General features: G+C 42.1%; 1 protein-coding gene across 2 annotated transcripts; it reads left to right on the top strand.

Moving 5' to 3' along the window:
* The first annotated feature begins 4,974 nt into the window (after positions 1-4,974).
* CD83 (CD83 molecule) lies at positions 4,975-24,554 on the top strand. 2 transcript variants are annotated; one of them, XM_090271755.1, is made up of 5 exons: positions 4,975-5,172; positions 5,269-5,384; positions 18,901-19,111; positions 21,811-21,917; positions 23,027-24,554. In XM_090271755.1, the coding sequence occupies exons 1-5, from the start codon at positions 5,136-5,138 to the stop codon at positions 23,150-23,152; spliced, it is 597 nt and encodes a 198-aa protein (XP_090127881.1). In that variant the 5' UTR covers positions 4,975-5,135; the 3' UTR covers positions 23,153-24,554. The 2 variants fall into 2 exon arrangements, with proteins under 2 accessions (XP_090127881.1, XP_090127880.1); XM_090271754.1 differs by having other exon boundaries at positions 4,977-5,172; positions 23,024-24,554.
* Positions 24,555-26,241: the final 1,687 nt, after the last annotated feature.

Genomic DNA, 26,241 nt, shown 5'->3' with positions numbered 1-26,241 from the left:
ACAGCAGTTGTGCAGGCTTGGGAATCCCCTGAGAAATCAAGGAGCTTACTAGGGTCTAATGACTAGCAACCTAGGAGAACAGAAAGTTGGAACTGAGGCCTTCTTTCCCTGTGTAAGGATAAACTAAAAACAATTGCTTATACAGTGCGATGATGAGGAAGCCTGTTTTTTCTTTAAAAAAACAAAATAGAAAATTTTTCCTTAAAACTCATAATTGTAGAGGTGCCCTCACATGGATATGATTAAATTTATATAATTAGAGTCAACTAGGACACAACCTACCAAGAAATTAATACAAAATGCTGTCACAGACTGGCAAGACCCATGGGACACCTTGTTAAAACATGCAAAAACTCTCTGGGAGACAGACCCCTATGTGAAGTCCCAACAAAAGATTAATTTCCAATAAAAAAAAACACACACACAAAAACAATCCATAGAAAGCAAGAGTTAGCAAACAAAACAAAAATCAATATTAAAACCCCAAGAACTTCAGATAATATAATTATCAGGTAGATTATAAAATAAACATTTTTAAAGTTATAAAAGCCATAAAAGAATAAGGGACACAATGAAAGAATAAGACACCATCAAAACAAACAAGCCAACCAACCAACCAACAAGACTAAGTTAAATAAGAAATCAGATATAACTTCAGAAATTAATAAAAATTATAATTGAAGACTCAATGCGTCCAACTGAAGATAACACATCATTGAATAAATAACCAGTGACTGGAAAGATAAACCTGAAGGCTCTGCAGAGGCCTGCACAGAGAAATGAAGAGAGACGACATGGGAAGAGGGCTTACTGACAGGGAGTGTGGAATTGGGGGGTCCAACACACATCTATCAGGTGTTCCAGAAGGAAACAGCAGTGAAAAATGGAGGTTAGGCAATATTTCAAGATAATAACTGAGAATTTTCCAGAATTAATAAAAGATACAAACCTTAGCAAGTTAATAATACAGAATTCCTGACTAGACACAACATAGTGCAGCTGAAACAGCACCAAGTAGAAAGGCAAGATCTTAGAAGCACTGCTACCTTCAAGACCTGTTGCCTCCAAAGAATGAATATCAGGTTGCCTAGAATGTTGCAACAGCAACAACAGAAGCCAGAAGATAGTGGGATAATATATTAAAAGTCCTAAGAAAAAGTAACCATCAACTTACATTATAACTAAACTATCATTTAAAATGTGGGCAAGACAAACATTCCCAGACAAATTAACATGAAGAGCGTTTACTACTTACAGATCTTTGCTGAAAGAATTCATCAAGAAAGTACTTTAGAAGAAATTGACCCTAAAAAGAAGCAGTGAGATGTGTGACGTTAGATAGAGTTGAACAAATATTTAATACATAAAAAAAGACTAATTGGGGAGTGAAAAACAAGGTAGAATGAAGGTGCTGGTCACAACAGTATGCAAGATGGGCAGGAGATTAGCAGAGTTCAGGCATCCATGCATTTTGGGCAGAAAGGTGGCAATACTGATTAACTTTAGACTACTAAATCAACTATGCTTATTAATAGTTATGTAAAGGTAATCACTTAAGGTGAGAAATTGTATGTATAATTTTTAAACCAGCAGAGAGGACACCATTGAATATAAAAATTTGATCAATATTAAGTAAATGCAAGAAAGGAAAAAAGAATCAGAGAATAACCAGGTTAAGTATAAAGCATGAAACAAGTGACAAAGAAATTCAAATACAGCAGGACTCAGAACAAAAGTAAAATTAAACTCAATTAGAAAGACAGATTGTCAGTTGTATTGGATCTTAAAAATCCAACTACAGTATGGCTTTAAAAAAAGACATGGTTAGAACTTAAGGAAAAAAATATTGACTGGAAAAAGGTAGAAAATACAAGCAAAATACTTGCCCCAGTAAAGTGATGTGGTTATATAATTAGAGTAGACAAGGTTGTCTTTGAAGAAAAAAAGTAGCCACTAAATAAAAACAAAAAGGAACAATTCCCTGGGAAGAGATAATATAATTTGAAGGCACCTAAAACATGGCATCAAGTTATATGAGGCAAAAAGTTGGTAAAATTTCAAAGATAAATGGACAATTGTATAGTCATAGAGAGATTTTAACACATCTCTTTCAGTAATTGAAAGTTTAGAATGACCAAAAGTTAGTGAAGATGTAGACCTGAATGACACAATGCACAAGCTTGATCAAAGAGACCTATGTGAAGAGTGCACATTCTTTCCAAGAGCACATGACACATTTACCAGAAGATCACATATTAGGCCACAAAGCACTTCTTGTTAAATAGCAATGAATCATACAGACAACATTCTTGATAATACTCAATGGCTAGACAACAAAAACAACAAGACAAACCAAACAATATATTTGGATTTTTTGAGGTGGCCCCTCTAAATAATTTATGACTATAAAAGTGTCTTAATGGAGGGCCTAAGAACAAATTGTTAACATTAATAAGAAAGGTCAATAAGATCACTGGCTATACAAAAGTAAATTTTTATTAACTGGCAATGAGCAGCTAGAAAAATATAGTTTGGCTAATATACAGTATCTATGAAAAGAGCAATAAAAATATAAAAGTACTAGGAATAAATCTCCTAGGAGATGTAGAAACCATTTTTATGTAAAATTTTAAAGATTCTTGAAGACGTAAATAAATGGAAAGATATCCAATATTGATGGATTTGTAGAATCAATTTCTAAAGCATTGAATGTGTTCCTATTAAAATTTAAATGAGGTTTTTGAGGTTCACAGGTTGATTCAAATATGTAGAAGGTAGAGAAAAGAACCAAGAATGCCAGGACAATTTTGAAGAGAAAGATAAAACTATGAGGGCTCACTCATTCCACTACTGTAGCAAGACTTAACTATAGTTTAAGTAATAATAAAGTGTGATATTAGCTCAGAGTGAGACAGAAAAGAGTTTAGAAACAGGCTTACATACATATGGAAATTTGTATATAGCAGAGATGATATTTCAAATCAGTGGGAAAATAAGAACTTTCAGCAAACTGCATTGGGACAATTGCTTATCCACATGGAAAAAATAAGTGAGATTCCCTACATCAAACTATATTTAAATGGATTAAAGACTTAACATATGACAAAGTATGGCTTTAAAAATTTTGGAAGAAAATTAAGCAGAATGTTTTTATGATCTCAGGGTAGGAAAAGATTTCTTAAACAGCACACCACAAGCACAAACCATAAATAAAAAGATCAATAAACTTTGACATTATATTAGTTTTTAAAACCCCTTTGGACATTAAAGATACCATAAACAGAGTGAAAAATACAAACCTTAGGCGTGGAGAAGACATTTGGCATGCACACAGCCAAGAAGGGATTGGCTCAGAATTTATAAACAACTCCAATGAAAAAGGCCAAGTGGTATCCTGAAAAGGACACCGATGGCCTCATAACATAAGAAAACACATATTTCTCCCTCTTGGTAATCAACGTCATGTAAATTAAACAAAGAGGAACTGATATTTCACACTCTTTATACTGGCAAAAGTGAAAAAAAAAATCTGACAATGCCAAGCCCTACCGAGGGGAGTGTAGTGGACGTTATCTGGAGGACAGGGTGGCAACATCTAATAACATGCCCAGATTGCTGGGCCAGGGGGTTTGAACATCCCCAGCTTCACACAACACTGTTTATAACAACGAAAAATTGAAGGGAAGCTTAAATGCCCAGGTATGGGGTCTAGCAAGGAACAGTTGTTTTATTAAATATATTGCATACAGATGCATTAGATTCTTTTATTTTCTATACTTACTTTTGTGTGCCTAAAAAATTAGCCTTGTGAGAGTTACGAAGGAAAGGCAGTTACACATAGCCGGCGTGCTTGTCAATTGGTGTAACTACTTTAAAGGCAAGTTATCATTCTTTTTAACTGCTAGCATGGACAAAGCTGGAAGTTTGGTTAACAATTTATATGGACAAGAGTGCTGGGAAACAGATACTCTCATACAGTGCGGGCAGGAATATAGTTGGAGTACACTTCAGTGGAAGTAATTCTGGCATTATTTAACAAAATCATAAAACCCCTTTGACCTAGCACAATATCCTCAAGGTACTTACTCTGAGAAAATATAACCACTATTAGAGCAAAGGTTTATCTACATGAAAGTTCATCTTCGTAACCACAGCATTCTTGGTAATATTAATAATTAAAGAAACAACCTAACACTATCGAGACTAGTAACACTAGGTTAATAATGTACTAATCAGTTCTAACTTATGGTACAACTATAGGATGGAATATTATGCAGCCACCGAAACGATACTGTTGAAACTGTTTAATTATGTAGAAACACTTGCAAAACATTAAGCTAAAATCAAGTAGGTTACAAAATAGTTTGTAGAACAGATCATTAAAAATATTTACATTTTATTCACAGAAGTAAAAATATCAAATGTTAGCAATAGTTACTTCTGGATGGATTATACATGGGTTTCTATTTTCTTCTAGATTTAAAAAAATCTTTCCCCAAATTTCTCTGTATGTAGTTCTTACTTTATTAGGAAAGAGTCTCCATTGTTGAAATATTGTAATTTAAGCAGGCTGAATGATACCGACTGACAACCACGCCAGAAGGCAGGGAGCCAAGAACTACAGACTTGCCAGGTTCTTTGGGAAGTCTAGTGAGTTTCTGAGTACAGTATCACAGACTCTGGCAAGACTGAGGACCTGGGTTCATCAGTGCAGTCACCACGGGCAGGCTGGGCAATTGGGGAAGCCGCTCGATCTCTCTGAATCTGGTTTCACCAAACAGCCCCGGCTGGCCTCGCTGCTGGCTTTGTTATGCGGGTCAGCGGGAAGGTGTCACGCGTCTGAGCGCGGTTTGCAAAGCCCCAAGCGGGCACGCACGGATTGCTGTAACCGCTGCCGGGCCACAGCTGCAGAGACGCTAGCTTGGGGGCGCGCGGGGGCGGGAACGCGCGCGGGCCTCGGGCGCCGGGGCGGGCGCGGGGGAGCCCCGGGCGGCGCTGGCTGGGGAAGGGCGTGCCTGCCGCTTCCGCCACGCGCTGGGGATTCCCCTGAGCCGGTGCCGGGGGACGTCCCTGTGTACGCGGGTATAAGGGCGCAGCGCGAACCCAGCGCGGCACAGACCAGCAAGCCCCCAGCCATGTCGCGCGGCCTCCAGCTCCTGCTCCTGAGCTCCGGTAGGGCCCTCGACCTCCTGTCGCCCCCCGCCCCAGCCTTCCCACGACACCCCCTTTCCTCGCTTGCTCATGCCGCTGTCTTTCTCCGTTTTGCAGCCTGCAGCCTGGCGCTAGCAGCGCGGGAAGTGAAGGTGGCTTGTTCCGAGGATGTGGACTTGCCTTGCACCGCCCCCCGGGACCTGCACGTCTCCTACACGGTCTCCTGGACCAAGGTAAGCGACGAGATGCCCACGGGCTGGGGTTTGGTCTGTTCAGTTGGAGGCAGCGGGAACGACCTTCCTAAGATTCGCAACCGTCTGTGGCTGGGGGCGGGGGCGTCTCCCGCAGCTATCTCCAGGCTTCGACACGCCTCCTGACCCGCGCCCCAACACTGTGCACACCCAGGAACGCGGCAGACTTAGGTTTCCTTCCCGAGGATTTCAGTCCTTTCCTACCCCTGGAATTGGCCCGAGATGAATGAGACGAATGACCCGCAGGAGACGTTTTGGGAGGGCAGATAATCTGGCTGGGTTAATCTGCAAGGCCCTGCGGTTGGGCCGACAGTCCGGGGAGAAAGCGGCTAGGGCAGACTTGGACATTGGACAGGAGGATTTATGATTTTTGGTCTTTTGTGACTGTGATGGCCATCAATTTGGGAGTGCAGGGTGGGCAATTCGAAAAGAAGGACTGAGAGACAGACAGATGTGGGTTTGTTTCATAGGTGGTAGTTACCTGTCAGTCATCCCCTTTCTGGGACGCCCTTGGCCTCCCCTTTTACCCCCTGCTTCTCCCCCCTCTGGCAGTCCTGAGAGGTCAGTCAAGGGGGGCGCTGTGAGGGTGCATGAGCGCTGTCCACGCGTGGAAGAACTAGCGTCATTGTCCCTTCTGTAGAGGATTGAATCGCACTGAGGCTTTTTTAAGGCTTTCTCTGAACCAGAACATTTTCAGATTCTAAGATTCTAAGACTGAGGTTCTGGTGGCATTGCAAAACCAAGCCGCGGCTGTTTGCTGTCACCAGCCCTTTGTTCACCTCCTTTAATGAGGTTACTGCCACAACAGCACCTCTGGTTTAAGCCAAATGTGTATGGTATCCCAGCCTTATTCTGCAGCTCTCACTCAAATTTCTGTGTGTTTGTTCCTTTCTGTCAAAGCAGGGTTCTCTACTGCCTGGCATAAAAGATGCTATAAGAACCTGAATGTGTATCTCTGGGTATTTAACAAGGCAGCATAAGACATTTATATTGTGTGTGTGTGTGTGTGTGTGTGTGTGTGTGTGTACTCTCCTAACCAGATTGTCAGTTCCCTGGAGACAGTGCTGCACAACTGCCTTTGTGCATTGTGAATGGCACCCAGTGTTTGCTCTGTTAATTGGGAACGTGGGTGCTGAGCGAATTTATAGTGGTTCTCTGTGAGTTATGCACAGTGGACATGGAGCTGCTGCCTCGGCCTTGGGGCATTGTGTTGTGTGTGAAAGTAGGTTTGTTATTATTCCTACGTCATTTACACCTTGTTCTCTGTGAGATCAGGGAACACATTCCCAAATTGTTCTCATTGTAAAAACAATACTATTTCAATAAAACTAGTGTGAAACCAATATTATTTGAATATTCATCATCTGCTAGCTCTGAGGTAACTATTTATAAATGTAATAGTTGTTTCATTCCTTCCCATAGATCTTCCAAGAGACCAGTACTATTTTTATTTCTGCCTTAGAGATGAGGAAACAGCCTTAGGGAGTGAAATAACATGCTCCACAGCCTGAGTTTTTAACCGTCTATCTTGATGTTTGTTTTCTCCCTTAATTACTTAAGGCAGAGATTTTCAACCCGTGCGCCACAAGAATTTTTAAAACGTGCAATACCTGACTATTTAGCCAGGGGCACTTACCCCTTTTCCATTAGATTGTTAAATGAAAAAACGACAACAGCCAACACAACAATAGTCATCCACTAGGTATGAATCAAAATTATACCTATTTTTTGTTGTGTTGCAGAATTTTAGTAATTAGTTTATGTGCTCCATGAGATGAAAAAGGTTGAAAATTGCTGACATGAGGTAAAAAAGTGAACGTATCCCTGGGCTAGCCAGGGAGGGGCTTATCTTAAAGAAGGGAAAAACATGAAATCACTGTTCCTTCCATAGAATAATTTTAAAAAGAAAACAACATTAATATCCCCAGGAGAGTAATGAAAAACTACTCATGAAACAAGCAGATGAAATTTCAGACTGTAAAGTTCAAACAGTTGTCAAGTTAAATCTTCTTGCACAAGGTCACTTGGAATGATACAGTAAACCATAGCAATTAACCTTGGGCATCTCCTTGCTTGTCAGCTGATGATGTAACTCTGGAATGTATGTGCTTGTTTATTGAACATGGTTCTTGCATGATTTACCCTGAAGGTGTTTCAAAACTGTGTTTAAAAAATAACAAAACAAAAGTCTCTTGGCATTCTCTTTTTTTCTGTTGGTCCATGGAATAGAATCATTGAAAAATCATAACCATAGTTTTTTTTTGGAAGTAAACCGTGATTGAGTAGTGGTGGATAGGAGAACCATGCTCTGCCAATAAACACGATCAGATACCTCAAAAATGATATGCATTGTTCCTTCAAGAACTTTTTAACAGGTCTCAGCATATTCTGTAGATAATTTGTTCTTTTTCAACCCAGTAATTAGACTTTGGCATCGATTGTTCTTGTACAACAAAAATGGATAGAGGGTTCTGGAAATGAGGCCAGTGGTGAAATATGGAAATACTTCATTTCACAGAGGATTAAGTGTCTTGTCATTTTCCCTTGCCCCCAATTTTCTTCTATAAAATGTTTCAGCCAAGTAGAGAGGTAGCTGTAAAGTGAGGACTTTAAACCTGGTGACTACAGCCAGCCTAGCTCCTGCTGCCTCCTGCGTCATCACTAATGTGGTCTGTGAAACCTTTTTGCACAGGTGTGGGTTGCCCGCTGGACATGAGCAGCAGATAGTCCCTAAGAGTGTGGAGGTTCCACTTCCCGCCAGACTGCATCACATTGTCACAGGTTTTCTGCCTGTCATAACTATGGTTATAATGACTCACAATTAAAAATTCCATGTACCACTCAGGTCTCCAGCACCACAGAGCATCCTGCACTGTCCATTTGGCACTGATCACTTGGGATTAACAGAAGGACCTGTGTGAACCATGTTTTGTATCATGTACCTTTTACCAAAAGACTCAAAGCAGATGGCGCCCAATTAGTGTTTGTAACATTAGGGCAAGTTGGGAGGGAATAGTGTCCATTTTATTCTCTCTGGTACAAATGTACAGTGACAGGGAGCCAGAGGCGGCTCAATAATGACATGCACAGGGTCGGGGAGGGGAGGTCAGAGGTGGAGCCAGCAGTAGGTACAGATAGCCCAATTCTTGTTAACCCAACTATACTTTCCTCCTCTCTGTGTGTCTTCCTCTCTGGGATCCAACAATGGATCCTTCTCTCATCCCTTCCTATAGTGTACCTTTTAAGGCAGAATGAGTGATTGAGGAGAAACACAAAAGTGAATGCAGTACAGCCATTAAATTTAGCTTTGAAAGCTCTGAGTAGATTGTGGTTGCTTGGGGAGGTATTTTGAGAAAATCTGCAAATAAACTTTGGTCTAGCACTCTTCTTCCGCTGGCTGTGACCCTGGGTTAGATTGTAGCAAAAGAGGGCATAGCACAGTCCTGTTCCTGCCAGGAGTCATAACATCTTAGAACATCTCTTAAAGGACTACATCTGTGCTCTGTACTGAGCATCATTGGCCCACACTCTCTTTAATGAAGCCGCACAGGTTTGGAGGGGGAGGGTGACACTGGATGGAGTGTTTGGGCTTGGGTGATGTTTGCTCCCACTACTGAGGAGTGCTTATTAGTCAGGAGGACGCAGCAAGCACTGGGTTTTATCATGCCAGCAGCCTGACAGCCTATGCTGATGCATAACGAAAGAGGATACATAGCTCATTTCTGGGTGACGCTGCAGGGGTGGGGACAGACATGCGTCACAAGACAAGTGCCCTTTTTAGATGATTTCCAAAGGAAGGGAGAAAGGGGAAGTAAGACTCTGGTTACAGAGAATAAATCTGACTTGAAGTTTATAATATTTAGAAGAGCACTAGCTGTGGAAGATCATGGGATGTCCTATGGACTAAGGGATCTGTGGGAGAGCGGGTTAAGGGCTTACATGAGGCTACTTCACCACATGGATATTTCTTGTTCTTCATTCGTTATGAAACTGTCTTCCATGCATTGTGAATATCCTCTTTAGTGGAGTTACATTTTCCTTCTCTACCGTCTTATGTAATAGTGAGACACAAAGCCAAGAGGCACTGAAGAGAGCAGAGTGTCTTGGGATGGGCTGCAGTTGATGAATGGTCTGGCAGATGCAATCTGTACAGCCACAGACCCTGATGGACCTGTGAAGGAGCCACTCACTGTACTTTCTTCATTTTGGAATGCCATCTGTTGTAAGAGAGATTTAAGAACATGTCTTCAGGAGAAAAAGGAAATATTTGTACATTAAATCGTCGTCGGCAGCCGTCCGTCTCGAGAGTGAGAGACGATGGTGTAGCTTCTTAAGAGTCTATCTGCACCGCCGAGAATGGCTGTGTAGTCCGACTCGGGAGTGACACGGTATCTGTCTCCTCCCGTGTTGAATCGACATCTTGCGATGACGCTGGAGTGTCCTCTCCAGTGAAACTGAAGCTACAGAGCCTGGGCAGGGTGATATGGAGGGTCTGCTGTTGCCCATGCAGCAGACCCCCCCCTCTCTTCGCAGCTGAAGGGTCCAAGGGAAAGACGGAGTCAATACAGCTTGGCTTCAGGTGCGCCGCAGGAGTTGCCGGTGTTGACTACAACGTCAAACCCCCTTAGGGACTCCGGCTCCGGATTTTCTGTCGGGGTTTACTCCCTTAGCCTTTCCCCTGAAGAGGTATGCCGCAAGGCAGTGGAGGTTTTTTGGAATCAGAGTTTTCCTTCTCTGATGTGCCCTGACTGGAAGATCGAACCAGCGACACTTAGCTCGCAGGCCGACGCTCAATCCACTAAGCCAAACCAGCCAGCACTAAAACATTGAAAGGTGAAACCAATGCGTATATTAGCATCAAAGAAAAATCATACTGTCTTCATTGGCATCTATACTACTTTACTACTATCACTTTTCTGTGTTCCACTTTAGGTCAGATTCTGAGAGACACAAAGTTGGTTTTCAGGTGTCTGTCATATTTACACTTTCATTATTTAGTAAGTATTTCTAAGTCCCAAATATGTGCCAAGTCCTGGGCCTGACATTGGCCATCCCAAGATCAACACGGAACTTTTGCCAGAGGACCATCTTGAGCAAAGGCTGGACATAGGAATCCACAAGCATTTTGGGAAAGCAATGGGTAACCAGTGATTTAGAGGCAAGAATTATACCGCAGAGGCGGAGAGGTAATGTTAGAAAGTAGGCTGGGAGCAGATTGTAAAGAACCTTGAATGCCAGGCTACAAGGGCTTGAACTTGATCCTTTTGACAGCAAGGAGCCACTTAAAGTTTTTAAGGAAAGAGGATGACATAATGAAAAATGTCATATTTCTTGTTGTGAAGGACCGGATATGATTCATCCTGAAAGATGAATCTCAGAGTGAGGCTTTATTCTTTCACTACAGTGAATCTTCTATCAGGTTAACTTGATCAGACTTGTGCACATGTGTGGATATACCTTTCCTTCCCTTGTGGTCACCAGCCCTGTCCACGTGGTTCTGTGGAAGAGTGGGCAAGACAGCATGTGGCTGCCTCAGAGTGGCAAAGAAGAAGTAGCCATGGTGGATTCACTGAGAATTTGGGGTACTGATGAGTCAGGGCAAAGTTGCTGACATCTGTTAGCTTGAAAGAGGGTGGAGAGGAAGAAGGCAGCTGAGGAATAAATAGAAAAAACACTAAGCACTTGTTTTCCATGAATAAAAGGGGGAACCTGAATCACATGAGGACTGGATTATCTTCATTCTGTACTTGGTTATGTCACTGCACAAAGAAGAGGAAGAGAAAAGAAGGTCTCCGTGATGTAAGGGAAGGTTTTATGTAAGGCAGGACTAAGAAGAGATTCGCTTACCTAAAAATAAGTATTGCTCCATCAAAAAACCATTTCCATGATCCCTCTTGGTCACTCCTGCAATGACCCCAAATTTTCTACCAGCAGTCCTTAGGTCAAACCAAACCTAGACTAGAGTACTTCCCTAAGATTCTTTTATACCTGTAAGCGTATTTTTGAGTTTTGTTTTTGCACTGGAGATACTTGGGTAAAATTCCCATGTGTCACGTAGTACTAGGATAAATGTAAGGGCCCAAGGCTTGTTAGTATCACTTGTAGTTTCCTGGAGCATCAACTAATCTACTCTTGTTCTTGTACCAATTCTTCAAGAGAGGATCTATTCCAGAAGAGCTGGTGGTTGTCTGAGATTATGGGTCCAGCTGTGAAAATTTATGGAAAAATAAGAATGCTAGTTGCCATAAGCAATTCATATTTACCTTGGACCAGACTCACACTGGGTCAGTTCTGGAGAGCAGAGGTTCTGAATCAAAGCAGGCCCTGGTGTCTCATTCCTTGAGGAGGGGGAGACATGTGAGCCAGAGGGATAAAACAGGATTGGCCTAGGGGCTGGAGCCATGTGGAGATAGCTCCCTGTGTGCCACGTTTATTTGTGGGGTGGTGAGGGGTGTCTCTATCAGTTAGGACTCTTTCATTTGTGAAGGATTACAATTCGACCAAAACTAGGTTAAAGAAAAGGGAATACTGCATATTGGTTTCTATAGTTGAAATGGAATAAATTTAAAAATCAAAGTATTGTTTATACTTCAGTTGCAGCTGGTGGTGTGGATTGAATGGTGTCCCACAAAAAGATATGCCTTGGCCCTAATCCCTGATGTTTGTGAATGGGATCTTATTTGGAAATAGGGTTTTTTCAGATGTAATCAAGTCAAAGTGAGGTCATACTTGATTAGGCTGGGTACTAATCCAGTGACTGGTGTCCTTAAAAGAAGAGAAAACAGAGACACACACACAGAGAACACCATTTGAAGATGGAGGCAGAGATTGGAGTGACCTGTCCACAAACTGAGGAATGCCAAGAGTTTCCAGCAAACCAGAGATAGGAGTGAGGCATGGAACAGATTCTCCGCTAGAGCCCTCAGACACAGCAGGGCCCTGCCAACACCTTGATTTTTGACTTTTGGCCTCCAGAACTCTCAGCGAATCAATTTCTGGTGTTTTAAACTGCTCAGTTTGTGGTACTTGGTTATGGAACTGTAGGAAACAAATACAGTTATATTCAGAGGTTTGTGAATATCCTCAGGGCTTCATGTCTTTCAGTCTCTCAACTCTTTCTTCCTTCATGTTGGTTTTATTATCAGCTTCCGCACGGTGGATAGTAGCTGATAACCGCAGACTTGTATAACCTGCCAGGATCAAGTGCAAAGGAAAAGATTTTGCCTTTCTTTTCATATCTCAGTGAATTTCTGATTATACTTAAGTGGGTTTGATTGGGTCACATGTCCATCAGAACGAGTTTATCTGGTCACAGATGTCAAGCTTGAGTGAAATGGGCCTGCTCTGGAACCAGATGTAGCGCCCTGTGAAGGACATTACCTCCGCTTATAAGGGTGTGCCTACCAAGCCAGCGGGACCCACAAGATACTAGTGGAAGAAGTATGATTGGCATGAACAACGAGTGGTCTGAGGTTACCTTCAAAGGGTTTTTGACCCCTTATGACGGTGCTTTAGAAAATTCAGAGTGTTGTTGGCTATTTTAGAGACATTGTGAGTAGAAAAATAATTTCTTCCTAGAGCAGAGATTGGGACTTTTAGGAAACTTTGCCAGAGAGGAGACTGAAAGTATCAACGATAAGGAATGCCTGAATGAAATGGATGGAGTGGAAAGCTATCAGAGATAATTTCTGTTACTGACATTATCAATTATAAAGCACGTTTATGTGTTTTCTGATTTGATTCTTAGAATAACGCCATGAAGTAAGTAAGGTAGTTCCAAGTGAGGAAATGAGACTCTGAGGTGATGTGATTTACCAAAGTTGACCTGAGAAGCTGAGCTTGACGTCAGGCCTTTCAATTCCAAGGCCAGTGCCCTTGTATCAGTAACTTTCTCATTGTATTTAAACTTCCTTCCTTCATTCAGCAAGTACCTTTTGAATATTTCCTATGTGCAGGGAACTATTTAGAATACTGAATGAAACCTTGGCTATGAAAAGAAAAGAGAGTAGTAACATTTTTAGGACTCTCTGTATGATTGATGCTATGCTACATGTCCACCTCCGTCATCACAGATATCTTTAGACCAACGTTGTGAGATATAATTACCACCTGACACCCCATTTCGGTGGAGCAGATGAAGCCTGAGAGCTGCTCAGTCAGTTGGCTGAGGGTAGAACTCACCATGGTGAGACTAGGGTTTGGTTCCAAGTCCAACTTCTGTGTTTTTAATTATGTTGCCTCTGCTATATTCGTGACTCTGTTAACAGTCATAAATTCAACTCTGTTTGTTAGATCCAGTAAATTTCAAAGTGGAAAATCATTTTCCCAATAAAACTACACTTAGAAAAAAAACGATGTTAATGTGCATACATTCTACCCTCATTAGGACATCAACCTCTAAGCCAAACTATTTTGCACATTATAAAGAGCTGTTTTTATGATGGATGGTGATTATATTGGCACTTTAATTGAGTTGGAAACCAAGGTACATGAATGTTAGTGCATGAGAAATGCAATAAAAAAAAAAACAGCTGTTAAATGTGATTGGAATATATCAGATTAATATCACCTTTAAATTCTTCAAGTACATAGCTTTAAATATGTTTAATCAAATTTGTAGGATTAAATATTTACATGCATATATATACACACATTGCCCCTTAAAGAAATCTTTTCTAGTAGTTTCCTATCACATTCTTTTTAAAAAGATTTTTATTTATTTTATTTTTAGAGAGAGGGGTAGTGGGGAGAGAGATGGGAAGGGAGGAAGAAAGAGAGGGAGAGAAACATCGACATGTGGTTGCCTCTCATATACCCCCCAACCAGGGACTCAGCCCAGAATCCAAGCACGTGCCCCAACTGGGAATCGAACAGGTGACCCTTTGTTCTCAGGCCGGCACTCAATCCACTGAGCCACACCAGCCAGGGCTCCTATCATATTCTTACCAAATCTCATTTATAATTAATTTAGATTTCAGGCTTGTCATCAGAATTTTTTGTCATTGAAATGGAAGTGTAGCTCTCTTATATTCAAATATAGTAATCCAGAATATTAGTACATAGTTGGATAAAATAATGTAAAATGATGAATTTTTAATTAAAATATTGCTTTATTTTCAGCCATATTTCACTATTTATTTGATTTATTTTATTCTTGTTCAAATTTGTCTATCATTAAAAAAAACAAACTTTATTTATGTGCCCTTAAAGTTAATACTTGTGTTTGATTGATTTAGTACTCAGCAAATTAAAGAGAGTTTATTTTAATTTCAGGCTTGTGATTTCCTTAAGGTCAAACTGCAATTTTAGAGAAAGAATATAGTATTTAAATTATTTAGTGAAACTGGTGGCATCCATAGGTTTTCTGAAAATGAGATGTCCTGTATTTTACCCTTTTCCAGTTCAATAGAAAAAATAGAACGGTCAGCATAGGACTTAATGCAGGGAGTGTGGATTTTTAAAAGATAATTGGGATGAGTGTTTTGAGGAATTAATTTGCCCAAATCATGTTGTGGTTTAGCACACTACAATATTAGCGCTGTGAAACATGCATTCAATCATTCCTGTCAATTATACTTGGCTGTGAATGAATCTGAGGGTTCCTTTGTTATAAATTACTATTTCCTATAATGCTTTTGTAGAGAGGCAGTGAAACACTTCTAGATTTTGAATGTTTAAAGAGCTGTTCTTGCCAGTTAATTTTGAGCCAGCTCAAATGTTTGTAAGGACTTATAAAACAAAGCAAAGTTGAGGATGGCTCATTTACTGTTACATTGTCTTCCTCCCACTGAAGTTCTCCTTGGTCTCTCAAACGCTGCTGCTGCCACCATGGTGAGCTCACCCCAGGGGCGGCGTGATGGCTGCTCGGCCACAGAGTCGAAGGCAGTGATTTGAACTTTTACGTAGAGTCTCTTGATATTGCTAGTGCCACTCCCATTTTCAGCATGCAACATTAACGTAAAAAATACAACTACTGTATTTTTGCGGTTGTAGGCAAATCCCAGATTGCCCGAGTGGGGTTGCATGAGAAGGCGTCAATGCAAGAAATGTCCAGACCTGTAGAGAATTTTTATGAGTTTATTTGAACCAAACTGACCACAGTTGCTGGGAAGCAAAATCTCAACAGATTGAGAAAATGCTATGGAGAATGGCAGTTTTGCAGCTTATTTTATACATTAGAATCAAAGCAGGAGACATAAGGAAGGTTATATGAAACCCATTGGTGGTATACTAAGGGGTGGGAGAACACTCTGGGGAAGTCTCTGGGATTGGATAAAAAGACAATATGGAGAAACATTTCTTTTACATTGGTGGGTACTGGATAGTTAACAGTTAACATTTACAGCACATGGAGATGGTATGCGGGAACACGGTAACAATGAGGAGTTCTGTGGTCTTGTGTTCTGGAGCAGCTGTTGTGTCCTGAGGGTCTGAAAAAGAAGATTACTCTGACATTTCAAAGGCATGTTATCTTAGATGCAAAAAGACAATACATGGGTTCATGTAAGGTAAAGACTGGCTTTTATCAAGGAAGTTACAGGCCTAGGATGTGACTACTGCCATAACCCACTTTTCATTAGTAATTTTTATGTTCAGACCATCCTATGTGGTTACTTTCAGTCTCTTGAGTTTGCAAGGCCGCCACACAGGCTTCCCCTGAGCTCGTCAGGTTTAGTGCGTGGCCCCTTTTTCATCCACAAAGGTATATCTTAAAATAACAAAAAGAAGGGGAATAGGCATCATCTGTACTCACAGCTTGAAGCTAGAGGAGGGTTATGAAATATTTCCAGGCACATCGTGTGGATTTATAGCTTCCTTTTGCTGGAGAGAGTTATCAGGCAAAGAGAGTTGTTTGTTACTGTGGCCAGAGTTCCCAGGTGAAGTCTGTAGGTTTTCTTGTTCTCTGGGTCCTTCAGGAAGACCCAGGAAGGGGCCATTGGAAGATGACCCTGTGGGGATTGAGATACTTTGCCGTGATCCCACTGGTGGTTGTGGTGGCTCAGGACATCAAAATTCTGCAGGTTGCTTTGAGGTTCTTTGTTCTGCCTTTCCCCAACTTCTTTGTGTCCTTCTCATGATCTCACCTTGCCTTTGTTTTGCTATTTGAAAATAACTAGAGGCCCAGTGGAAGTTATGCTAGAGGCCCATGGAATTCTGACCATCAAATAAATTTTTGTTGTTGTTACTGCTGATGTTCAAAATGAATTCTCTTCTGCATATAGGCAGAAGGACGCTGCCACTTGGTTCCGATCAGTCAGGCATACTTATTTCGGAGGTTCCCAGCAGCCAGCATGGTACGGCCCTCTTCATGTAAATAACTGCAATAGTTTATGTTCCCACCAGCTCCAGAGAGGTTGGAAGGTTTGATCTTGACTCTCAGATGGGTCTCTCTGAGCTGAGGGTGGGAGGTCCCCAGCAGAAAACTGGATGGGAGGAGAGGAGGCCCCCAGGAGAAAACAAGAGGGAGATCATTTCGAAATGATGGTTGCAATGAGTTTCCATCTCTTCAGATGCAGAGATTTCTAGCAGAACGGAGTTCCAGTGAAATCTGTTAGAAAGAAATCTGAGTTGAGTGCTTTTGGAGGTTAAGTTTGAAAAGACGTCACCATGGAGATTTCAGAGACCAGGCTGAATTGATTAGTTCAAACTGGAAATGGGGAGTGGGGAGTCTCGGAACAGGTGGCCCTGGATGGTCCTGGGCACCTGGCCCATCTAAAGTTCTGGTAGGAGGAAGCACCTTTGCAGGCAGCGAGGAGGGGACAGATGTGAGCACACAATGAGGTTTTAGTTTGTGGTTTAATTAGCATTGAAAAGGGAAAAATTGAGCTATATTGTATGTGTTCTAGAATCCATTGAACGACCTAATTATGGTAAGGTTCCTCGGCCACACCTTCTTTTCCCCCCTTTATTTTTGAACACCTAAAGGCCCCAGACTGTAGATCGTTGATTATTTAGGAAGGAACCTTCCAACACAAGAACTATCAAGAAATGAGATTTACGTTCATAGACTCAGCCTGAGAAAAGCCATTAGTCTTAGCAACCCCTTGCCAGGAAGGAGTAAGTGGAGTGGGGCTCCTTGTAGGAGCCATAAATCTGCCACCAGATGTCTCTGTAGTCCACTCCACAGGAATGCTAACTATCCCCCAAGGCTGTGGAAGCTGGAGCCTGAGCTTTCTGGTGACTTCGTAGTGTGCTCCCTAACTTAATAAATTAAGCAGAAACCAACCACTGAGGGTGTATTTGTGTGATCTTCTCTCCTGAGCTGCACTGCCTCACTGGGTGTTCCCCTGACCCCTTGGTTTTTTATTTTCCTGGTTCCCCTTTGAGAAGGGGAAGGGGAGTTGTAGGCGCCACCAGAACAGGAGATGACACCTGGGCAGGTGCAGGCACAGACGTGGCAGTGAAGCCTGCTCCTGCTGTATCTCACCCTACGGTGGCTCTTTGGTGCTGTTGCAATGCTGGGGACAGACAGGGAAGGAACCCCGCTGAACCCCAGGCTCCCCGCCGCTGCTCATGAGCACCGGAACAGTGATTAGCCTCTCTGTTTGTTTAAATCCATGTTAGAAGCTTTAAAACATTTCATTGGAGGATGGATGGGCAAGTTAATTAGGCAAATTAAAGACATATGTGGGGGAAAAGAGAGCTGATGGTGAATGTGGTACGTGCCTAATCTTTGAAGCAGATGATGAAAAGACCCCAGCAATTAATCGCAAAGATAGTTCAGGGGAAGAAAACCAGTCATATTAGTTTGGCTAATCTACCCCAGTCAGTCCGGCTGGTCTGTCCTGCGTCCAGGGATTTAAGCTGTAACTGTCCTTCTGGGTATATCTTGCTGTGGCTGCCAAGTGATCTGACACGGAATTCCTGCGTGGCTCTGCTGTCACCTGTCTCCCTACTTCAGTAGAGGAGTAAGTGTGGTGCCTCCTGTGACGTTATGGATGACCAAACAGTTACACAGCCTTCGGAGAACAGGGGACTGTTCATGGGAGGCATTACCCATTGGCACCTCTGCTTTTCGTTGAGTTGTCTGGCAATGATTGTAACAGATTTAGGGATGTTTCCAAATCAAAAGCTGGGATACGAAAATGAGAATCAGTCAGCAGGTGAGTTGGTATCTGAAGAAAACAAGAGAACATTTAATACAGAACAACCAGCAACAACATTTGATTCAGAGTGATTTACCCACTTCGTCAGATCACTGCCGTCCAGACACCGTCAGCGTCAGCGGCAACACCCCCTCTTTTCTGTAGGGTAGAAGACGGGAAAGGAGGGATCGTAAAATGCAGTCCTGACCTAATTCCAAAACAGACAGTCTTAAAGAATTGTCAGGGATCCTCTCCTCCTCCCCTAAACGCCACACATCCACACAATATCTTGCTTTAAAAAGACTGCTGGGGATGGGTTTTATGAAAACAGGAGGTGGCACCTTGACAAGGCAGCTCAGTGCCAGCAGGTTTGTCAAGAGAGCACGATTCCATAGGGTTCTTTTTTTTAACAGCTTACGACGGAGGGCGGGGAAGAGAGGATAGAGGTGCTCCAGGAAGATCTGCGGAGCTATCACCAGATGGAGCAGGAGGCCTCCAGTCCAGGGCCGTATTCCCTGAGGATCCGGAACACCACCAGCTGCAGCTCAGGGACATACAGATGCACTCTGGAGGGGCCGGACGGGCAGAGGAACCAAAGTGGCACAGTGATCTTGAAGGTGACAGGTGAGGTGATCTGCTGCCCTTGTTTTCTGCTTGCAAAATGCTTATGTACTTTCTGTGGGTCCTAAAATTGACCCTCTCAGTTGGAGCCTAAGTTGGAAGCTTTGGGTCACTTCTGTGGCTAACAGCTAAATTCTACTGCAAGAATGTCGTGGCTTTTTTCTTTTTCTTTAAAGAAGAACAGATTTACCCATCCTCACTGGGGTAGATGCCAAACGTAGTCAGACAACTCATCTGGCTGTTGTTTAGTCCTCTAAGAGTCCTTTGGAGCAAATAGGAAGTGTCTGAGTCCAGTTTTTTTGAAGATGGAGAAATTGTGTGGTTCCCAGCACCAGGTAACTGTGTCATAATCTGCTCCTTTGGGGCCTTGTAACCTGCCCTAAGGTAGCTGCCTCATGGTGGTAGACTTTCCCAATACCTCAACTCAGGCCAGAGTAAAAGAGTACAGCAAAGAAACAATGTTCCAGTGACAGAATACCATTTTTGCTCCAAGAATTGATTGCCAAGACAAGGATTATCTCCTTGGATTTTTTTCATGACTTCTTCTTTTAAAAAAAAAATAATTTGTTTGTTCGTTTATTTATTTATTTATTTATTTATTTATTTATTTTTAGAGAGAGGGGAAAGGAGAAAGAGAGGGAGAGAAACATCACTGTGTGGTTGCCTCTCACTCTTGCCCCCAACTGGGGACCTGACGTGCAACTTAGTTATGTGTCTTGACTGGGAATCGAACCAGCGACACTTGGTTCACAGGCTGACAGCTCAATCCACTGAGCCACACCAGCCAGGGTTTCATGATTTCTTTATGTAACTTAAAATATGCCTTGCATTTGACTTTTGCCCAATTCTTGTCAGTGGCTGAGTCTTGAAATGACAAACATGTTGTTATCATAGAGTCCCAGATTTTTAAATTATTTTATTTTTATTTTTATTTTTTTAGAGAGAGGGAAAGGGAGGGAGAAAGGAAGGGAGAGAAACACCGATCAATTGCCTTCTGTACATGCTCCGACCTGGGACTGACCCCACAACCTAGGCATGTGCCCTGACCAGGTATCGAACCAGTGATCTTTTGGTTTGCAGGATGACAGGACAATGCCCAACCAACTGAGCCTCATTGGCTGTGGCCCCTGATTCTTTAGAATAGCTGTTTTTCCTATTGGGTATTTGAAGAGAATCTGATTTAAGATAATATTCTAATACTCCCAAGAACACAATCACTGTTTATTGGTCAGTGTTTGGATTTGGTTCACTGTTACACACACATGCATGTGTATACACACCCCTTATAACTCTTCTCAGTCTCTACCCCTTTATCTTGCTTTATTTGTCTCTGCAGGACTTACTACACCTAACACGCTACATTCTCTGCTTTGTCTTCTGCTATATCCGGGTGCACAGTAGGCTTCCATGAATATTATTCACATGAAAGAGAAATGAGAGCCACCTGGCAGGAAGAGCACAGCTGAAATGAAAGAGAAAGCTACTTTTCTTTCCTTTCCTTTTCAAAGGCCTTCAAGTTGCCCGGTTCAGTGGTCAGACTCTATAGAGTCACTTTGACGTGGTTCAGATATTAGTTGTGTTATTCTTTAATGTGATCTTGGGCAAATCTCTGTTTGATTCTAAGCCTTAGTTCTCTCATCTCTAAAATGGGGACGATAATTTCTACAACATAAGGCTTGTTATGAAGGTTAAATGAGATATTGGACTAAAATGCCTAGGACAGCGCCTGGGGTAGGCTGAGTGCTCAATAAATGTTAGGAACCATTAGAACAATGGCTCTCAACCTTGAGGTCTCAGATTCCTGTGAGTGTCCATTCTCAGACTATTGCACTAAATTTTAAATCCAGTTTCAGGGGTCAACAGTTTTCTTGAGGACCATCATTGGTCCCTGAGAAGAGTTCCCCCATCATCTGCACTCTGCCTGCGTCTGCCTGGCCTTTAGGTAGACTCAGTAGGCAACTTGCTTCCCCAGACAGTACAGTGGATGTCATGCCTGAGTGGGGAGAGGCTGTCTCCGCTATGTCCCCTCCTGGGCTGAACACTTCACTCACCCTCCCAGAGTGCTGCAATCACAGCCTTTAACAACCTCTTGGGGAGCTGTTCTGTAGGCCACCCTTGCTATCAGCTTTGGTGGAGGAGCTTTAATGATTTTACAAAAATGGTAGCCAGGCGGCTCACCTGCCTCATTTTATAGTCCTGCACTCTTACGAATGTCAGGACACCTAGCATTCTACACAGCATCAGTGAAGTTAGATTATGTGCGAATCAACAAGTGGGGGTTTGTCAGATATGAAGGCAAAATAAAAGCCAGGAAACACCACAGATTTGAAATGCAGGCAGATGGGCAACAGGATAAGTCTGGACCAGACCCCCGGCTCTGCCACCTGCCTTAGTCCCTCAGCCTACTGAGCCTCGCCTCCTTCATCTGTAAAATGGGGATACTCAGGCCTCCTCAGAAGGTCCCGTGAGATGCTGTATGTCAGTCCCATTGCACACAGCTGGATGCAGAGTGAGAGTGAGTGCTGTCTGCTGCCACCACTGTCATTGCTGTCATTACTCTTGTTCTTCCGACAGCACAGATGTGAGGGCAGGAATGGGAGGCAAGGATTTAAAAAGCAAGGACAAAGCATCTTTGCCTTTTATTCTGGCAGAAAAGAAAAGTTTCGTTAAATGGCTTAATATTTCACTTATTTTTTTTAAAGGATGTCATATGGAGCGCAAAGAAGAGACTTTTAAGAAATACAGAGCTGAGATTGTACTGCTGTTGGCTTTGGTGGTTTTTTACTTAACACTCATCATTTTCACTTGTGTAAGTATCTTCTTGAAAGACCTGTTATTATTTAAAGATTAACCGGGGCACCAAATCGAATGTTTTGTAGATAGTGTGAATCATTTAACAACAGAGTGAGAGTCTCTGTGCCCTGGACTTATTGAGGCCCCCTGATGGTGAGAACTTACTAGCAAGCGCCAAGCTTGTTTTTTGTCTTATGGCTCTGCTCGGAGCACTGAGATGACACATGAAGTAAGACACATGAAGAAAGTTTGAGAAATGCCAGAGGGCCTTTGTAGTTACAGTGGTAGAAAGTGTAACACTGACTATCTACCCTCCGGGCAGTGGGGTACACAGAGAATGTCCTGTGGTAGAGGGTGGCTGACCGGTGCTTAGGCATCATTGGCATGCCTTTGAGTTGTCGGCAGCAGCCTCCAGCTTAAAGACCCTGAACCTCTTTCTGCCTAGTTGCTCACCTGTGTTGACTGAAATTGTAGGGGAGTAGGGTCAGCTCTGGACCAGGACCGCTAGGAAGTGATCTTTCCCATATGTCTCGATACCATCAGGAAGGACTGGCTACTTATGGACTGGGACAGATCTCACCCAGGAGTTATGCCGGGGATTTTTTTTGTCATTGATTGGGTCCCTTTATTGACTTACTTGGCTCTTTGACCATGTACTCATCTCTCTGGTTGCTATTTTAGCCATTAGTCAATTAGAAGACTCCAGTGAGCACCTACTATATATAAGGCATTAACCTAAGCACTGTCAGGGATATAAAGAAGTGTAGGAGCTTTAATTTGGTCCTTAGAGTTATTTGCACATAAGATAATTAGAATTACTGGGCAGTAAATTTAAAAAGTGATACTTATTTCTGTGAGTACTGATTTTTTCATACAGGTAATTAACAGCAGGGGCTTGAAATGACCCCAGTCTATAATCAGTGCATGTCCTGGTCAGAGTTTACAGATAGCAGTGAAATAGTCCAAATTCATTGTCGAGTGAGTGAGGTAGCCAGTAGATGGAGGGCTCCCAGAATGAGCTGCCCAGGCAGTCCTTAGTGAATGGAGTTTAAATCAAGGTGATAACTGATGCATTTTTCCAATCATTCACTTCTCATTTATCTCTTGTATTTTATATTTCAGAAGTTTGCACAACAACAGAGCATTTTTCCAGAGTTTTCTAAACCTGGCATGGAACGAGCTTTCCTCCCAGTCACCTCCCCAAACAAGCATGTGGAGCCCGTACCTCTTCACAAGACAGAACTGGTATGAGCAAGATTTCTGCAGGTTGTTTTTCCTAAAGTCAAAGGCTCGGTGGTGTGGCTCATGACACACAGAACGCAAGAAGAATGCGCCCACACTGAAGATGGCAGCCTTCTTGTGAAGCCTTTCACCTGACAGAAACATCTGAAAGGGGATTCCACTGTACTATTTGTGACCAAGATTTTGAAAATCATCACATGACCACACAGCATGGGGCCACCCTGCAGGGTGCTCTCTAGTGCTGCCCCTTCACAGCTACATGCTCAGTGTTTTATTCAGCTACCTGGTCAACCTCTTTGACATTTTTTTCAGTCATATAAAAGCTATGGTGAGGTGCAGTTGGAAAAGGGCCTTGGAAGTACGAATCTCCACAGCTGGCTCTGTGACAGACTCTTGAGGACAGCTGCACATCTGGGAAACATCTCTTTGAATTTGCTGTGTTTTCTTGGACTAGCCCAGATGTTTTATGTCTGGGAGAAATGGACAGGCCATGCTGTGAGACAGTGGGAAATATTTAGCAAATAATTTCCTGCTGTGAAGGCTCTGCTATTACTAAGGAGTATTATGTGTACATAGAAATAACAGGTCAGTAAACTGTTCCCCAACAGGGCCTTTTCATCTGGGAAAGGCATTTATAAAGAAGCAATAAAGAAGAATGCCACTTTTATTTTTATATCTCTATATATGCTTGTCAAAGAACTTAATGTTTTTTCTCGTTTGAAATCTGTATCTACAGTTAGATATTGTTGCTCACTGATGAGCAGCCTGACTATGGAGAGTGAGAAGACACCAGGGAGGGTGACAGTGGGACAGAGATCTGTTTTGTGACCTGGGAAAATGCTGGACCAATCATGCAGCTGGGTTCTAGCCCCAGTTGTTCCACTACCTGTATGATCTTGGGCAAGATCCTATGGTTTCTACTGTCTTATTGTCAGCCAAAAGATTGTTGAATGAGTTGATTGAAATAATGTGTGTGAAGATGCTCTGAAAAAGTGTAAAGCACTATGCAAATCTGAAGCCTCACTGAGTTGTTATCCTTATTATTGCAGTACTGTTCTGGGCAGGGGAGAATGACTTTCACTTTTTGTGTTTTGTATTGTTGCAAACAAAAAAAATCTACAATGGAGACTTTGTTTGGGGACGTGAGGGGCCTGTTCAGTGGCCTGTTCCTGAAGCACCCGCCAAAAGCACTTCATGAGCCACTGGAACTTGGAGAAAAGGAAATTCACTTAAGTTTCATTGATATTTTAACAATTGTGCTTTTCTGATCAAATGTGGCCCTTTCCCTACTTGTTTTCCAAAGAAAACAAGTGCTCACACTAATATTTGAGAGTAAAAGGGATGTCAAGTTGATTTAGGGTTTTTGCCTCCTGTCTCAGCTTTCATGTTATTAAATATAGCCGTGTGATTAGGGAACGTTTTTCTTTTTTATACTTAAAAATTCTTCTAAGACTTTGAGATGAGTGGTACGAAGTCTGTAAACTGGTTTGAGAACCCAAAGCCAAGGTGGAATTCTAGAAATGAAAGATCGGCTGAGTCCTTCCTCTGAGAGGGAGGATATTTACGAGAAGCAGACTGCTAAAAAATGGCACCGCCTTCTTCCCAAAGGTGTCCCTGAATCCATCCTAGTGTTGCATTGCCACCGGGTAGTACATGATCAACTTGACTACATGCATGACTGCAGGTAGGAGAGAAGAAGGGTTTCTACTTCAGAAGGTTGTGTAAAGTCAAGGGCTCTGTACCTGGAATTCATGAGGTTTCACTCAAGAGTCTCAAATAGGTCCATTACCCCCCAAAGGGTAAGAACAACTAGTGTGAGTGATTGTAACAGTTATAAAAGCATCATAGGCGAGTCCACTTTGGAAAATGGCTCTTGGTAAAGATGAATGCCCGTAAAATGTCTATAAAAGTTATAGATTCCCTTTCAGTGGAATCTGTTTACCCGAAGTGCTGGAAGCTTGCTGAGGGAATCATACTGCCTTCAGAGGATTAATCTACAATGAAACTAAATGCTTCACAGCCATTAGAATTACCACACCTGAAAAACTAGGGAGGGGGAAGCCCTTCAGACTGACTTAAGCTGAAAACCTAATGAAAATTTGAGACTGGGTAGACTCCACATTTTATACATAATATTTGGTATAAAAAATGTGTGTGTGTGTGTAAGAGAGAGACAGAGAGAGAGAGAGAGGTGAGAAGGGCAGAATTTATCAAGTTTTCCACTGCCTCGATTAAGGCCTATCAAGATATTTCATAGGAAGATAGATGATCATAAAGCGTATTTATGTTTTTGTTTCCACTGCCAGAGAAACCTTTGTTCTTAGAACTACAGTTATAATAATTTAACCTTGTGATGTTGCAAGGCACAGATACATGAATATCAACTCCACATTCTTTCAAAAGATGACCTGTGGTTTTTGTTTTCATAATAATTCTTAACTGGGTTCATCATAGAAAACACTGAGCTGTACTCACGGAACCCAGCAGAGCCCAATTATTTGCTGGGTTTGCAGAAGAGATATGACAGCAGCCTGTGGACACAGAGAAAGCATGTGTGGCTCATGCGTTTGACCCCCACACAGTACAGTTGGGAATCTCAGAATAATTCTTTCTGATCCCCCAGCTCGTTTCTCATCAGCAATTTTATGTGGCTGCGTTACCTGGCTATTTACTCCATCTTTCCCATGTAAAGATAGCCAAAGGCCTAAAAATCTTAGGATGGAAGCTGTTTGCTTAATTCAACAACAATTGTTCCTCATAATTTTGCAACTGTTCATTTGCAGAGCCAAGTTTTATATAATTTGTTGGTAAGATACAATCAATCAGTTCTTTGGTCAGAGTCAATTATTGCTATGTATTGTCTTCTCAAGACTAGATATGTTTATTCTCTAATTTTCACCTTTAAATTGCATAAGAAATTAAAATTCTACCACCTGACTTTTTGTAGCATGTGTGTTGAGTGGATGAAATGAAACAAGTATATTTGCGGAGTATATACTCTGAATGAAATACTGTTGTAGGCACTTTATGTAGCACTCAAAGAGAAAGACACAGTCATTTTTTTCAAGGAGTTTCCAATCTAATAGAAGGACAAAGGA

The sequence above is a fragment of the Furipterus horrens genome, unplaced genomic scaffold, assembly GCF_987537825.1.
Source record: "Furipterus horrens unplaced genomic scaffold, mFurHor1.1.pri manual_scaffold_3, whole genome shotgun sequence".
In the NCBI taxonomy this organism is placed as follows: domain Eukaryota; kingdom Metazoa; phylum Chordata; class Mammalia; order Chiroptera; family Furipteridae; genus Furipterus; species Furipterus horrens.
The sequence above is the reverse complement of the archived record's forward strand: the minus strand, read 5'-3'. Positions and strand labels throughout refer to the sequence as shown.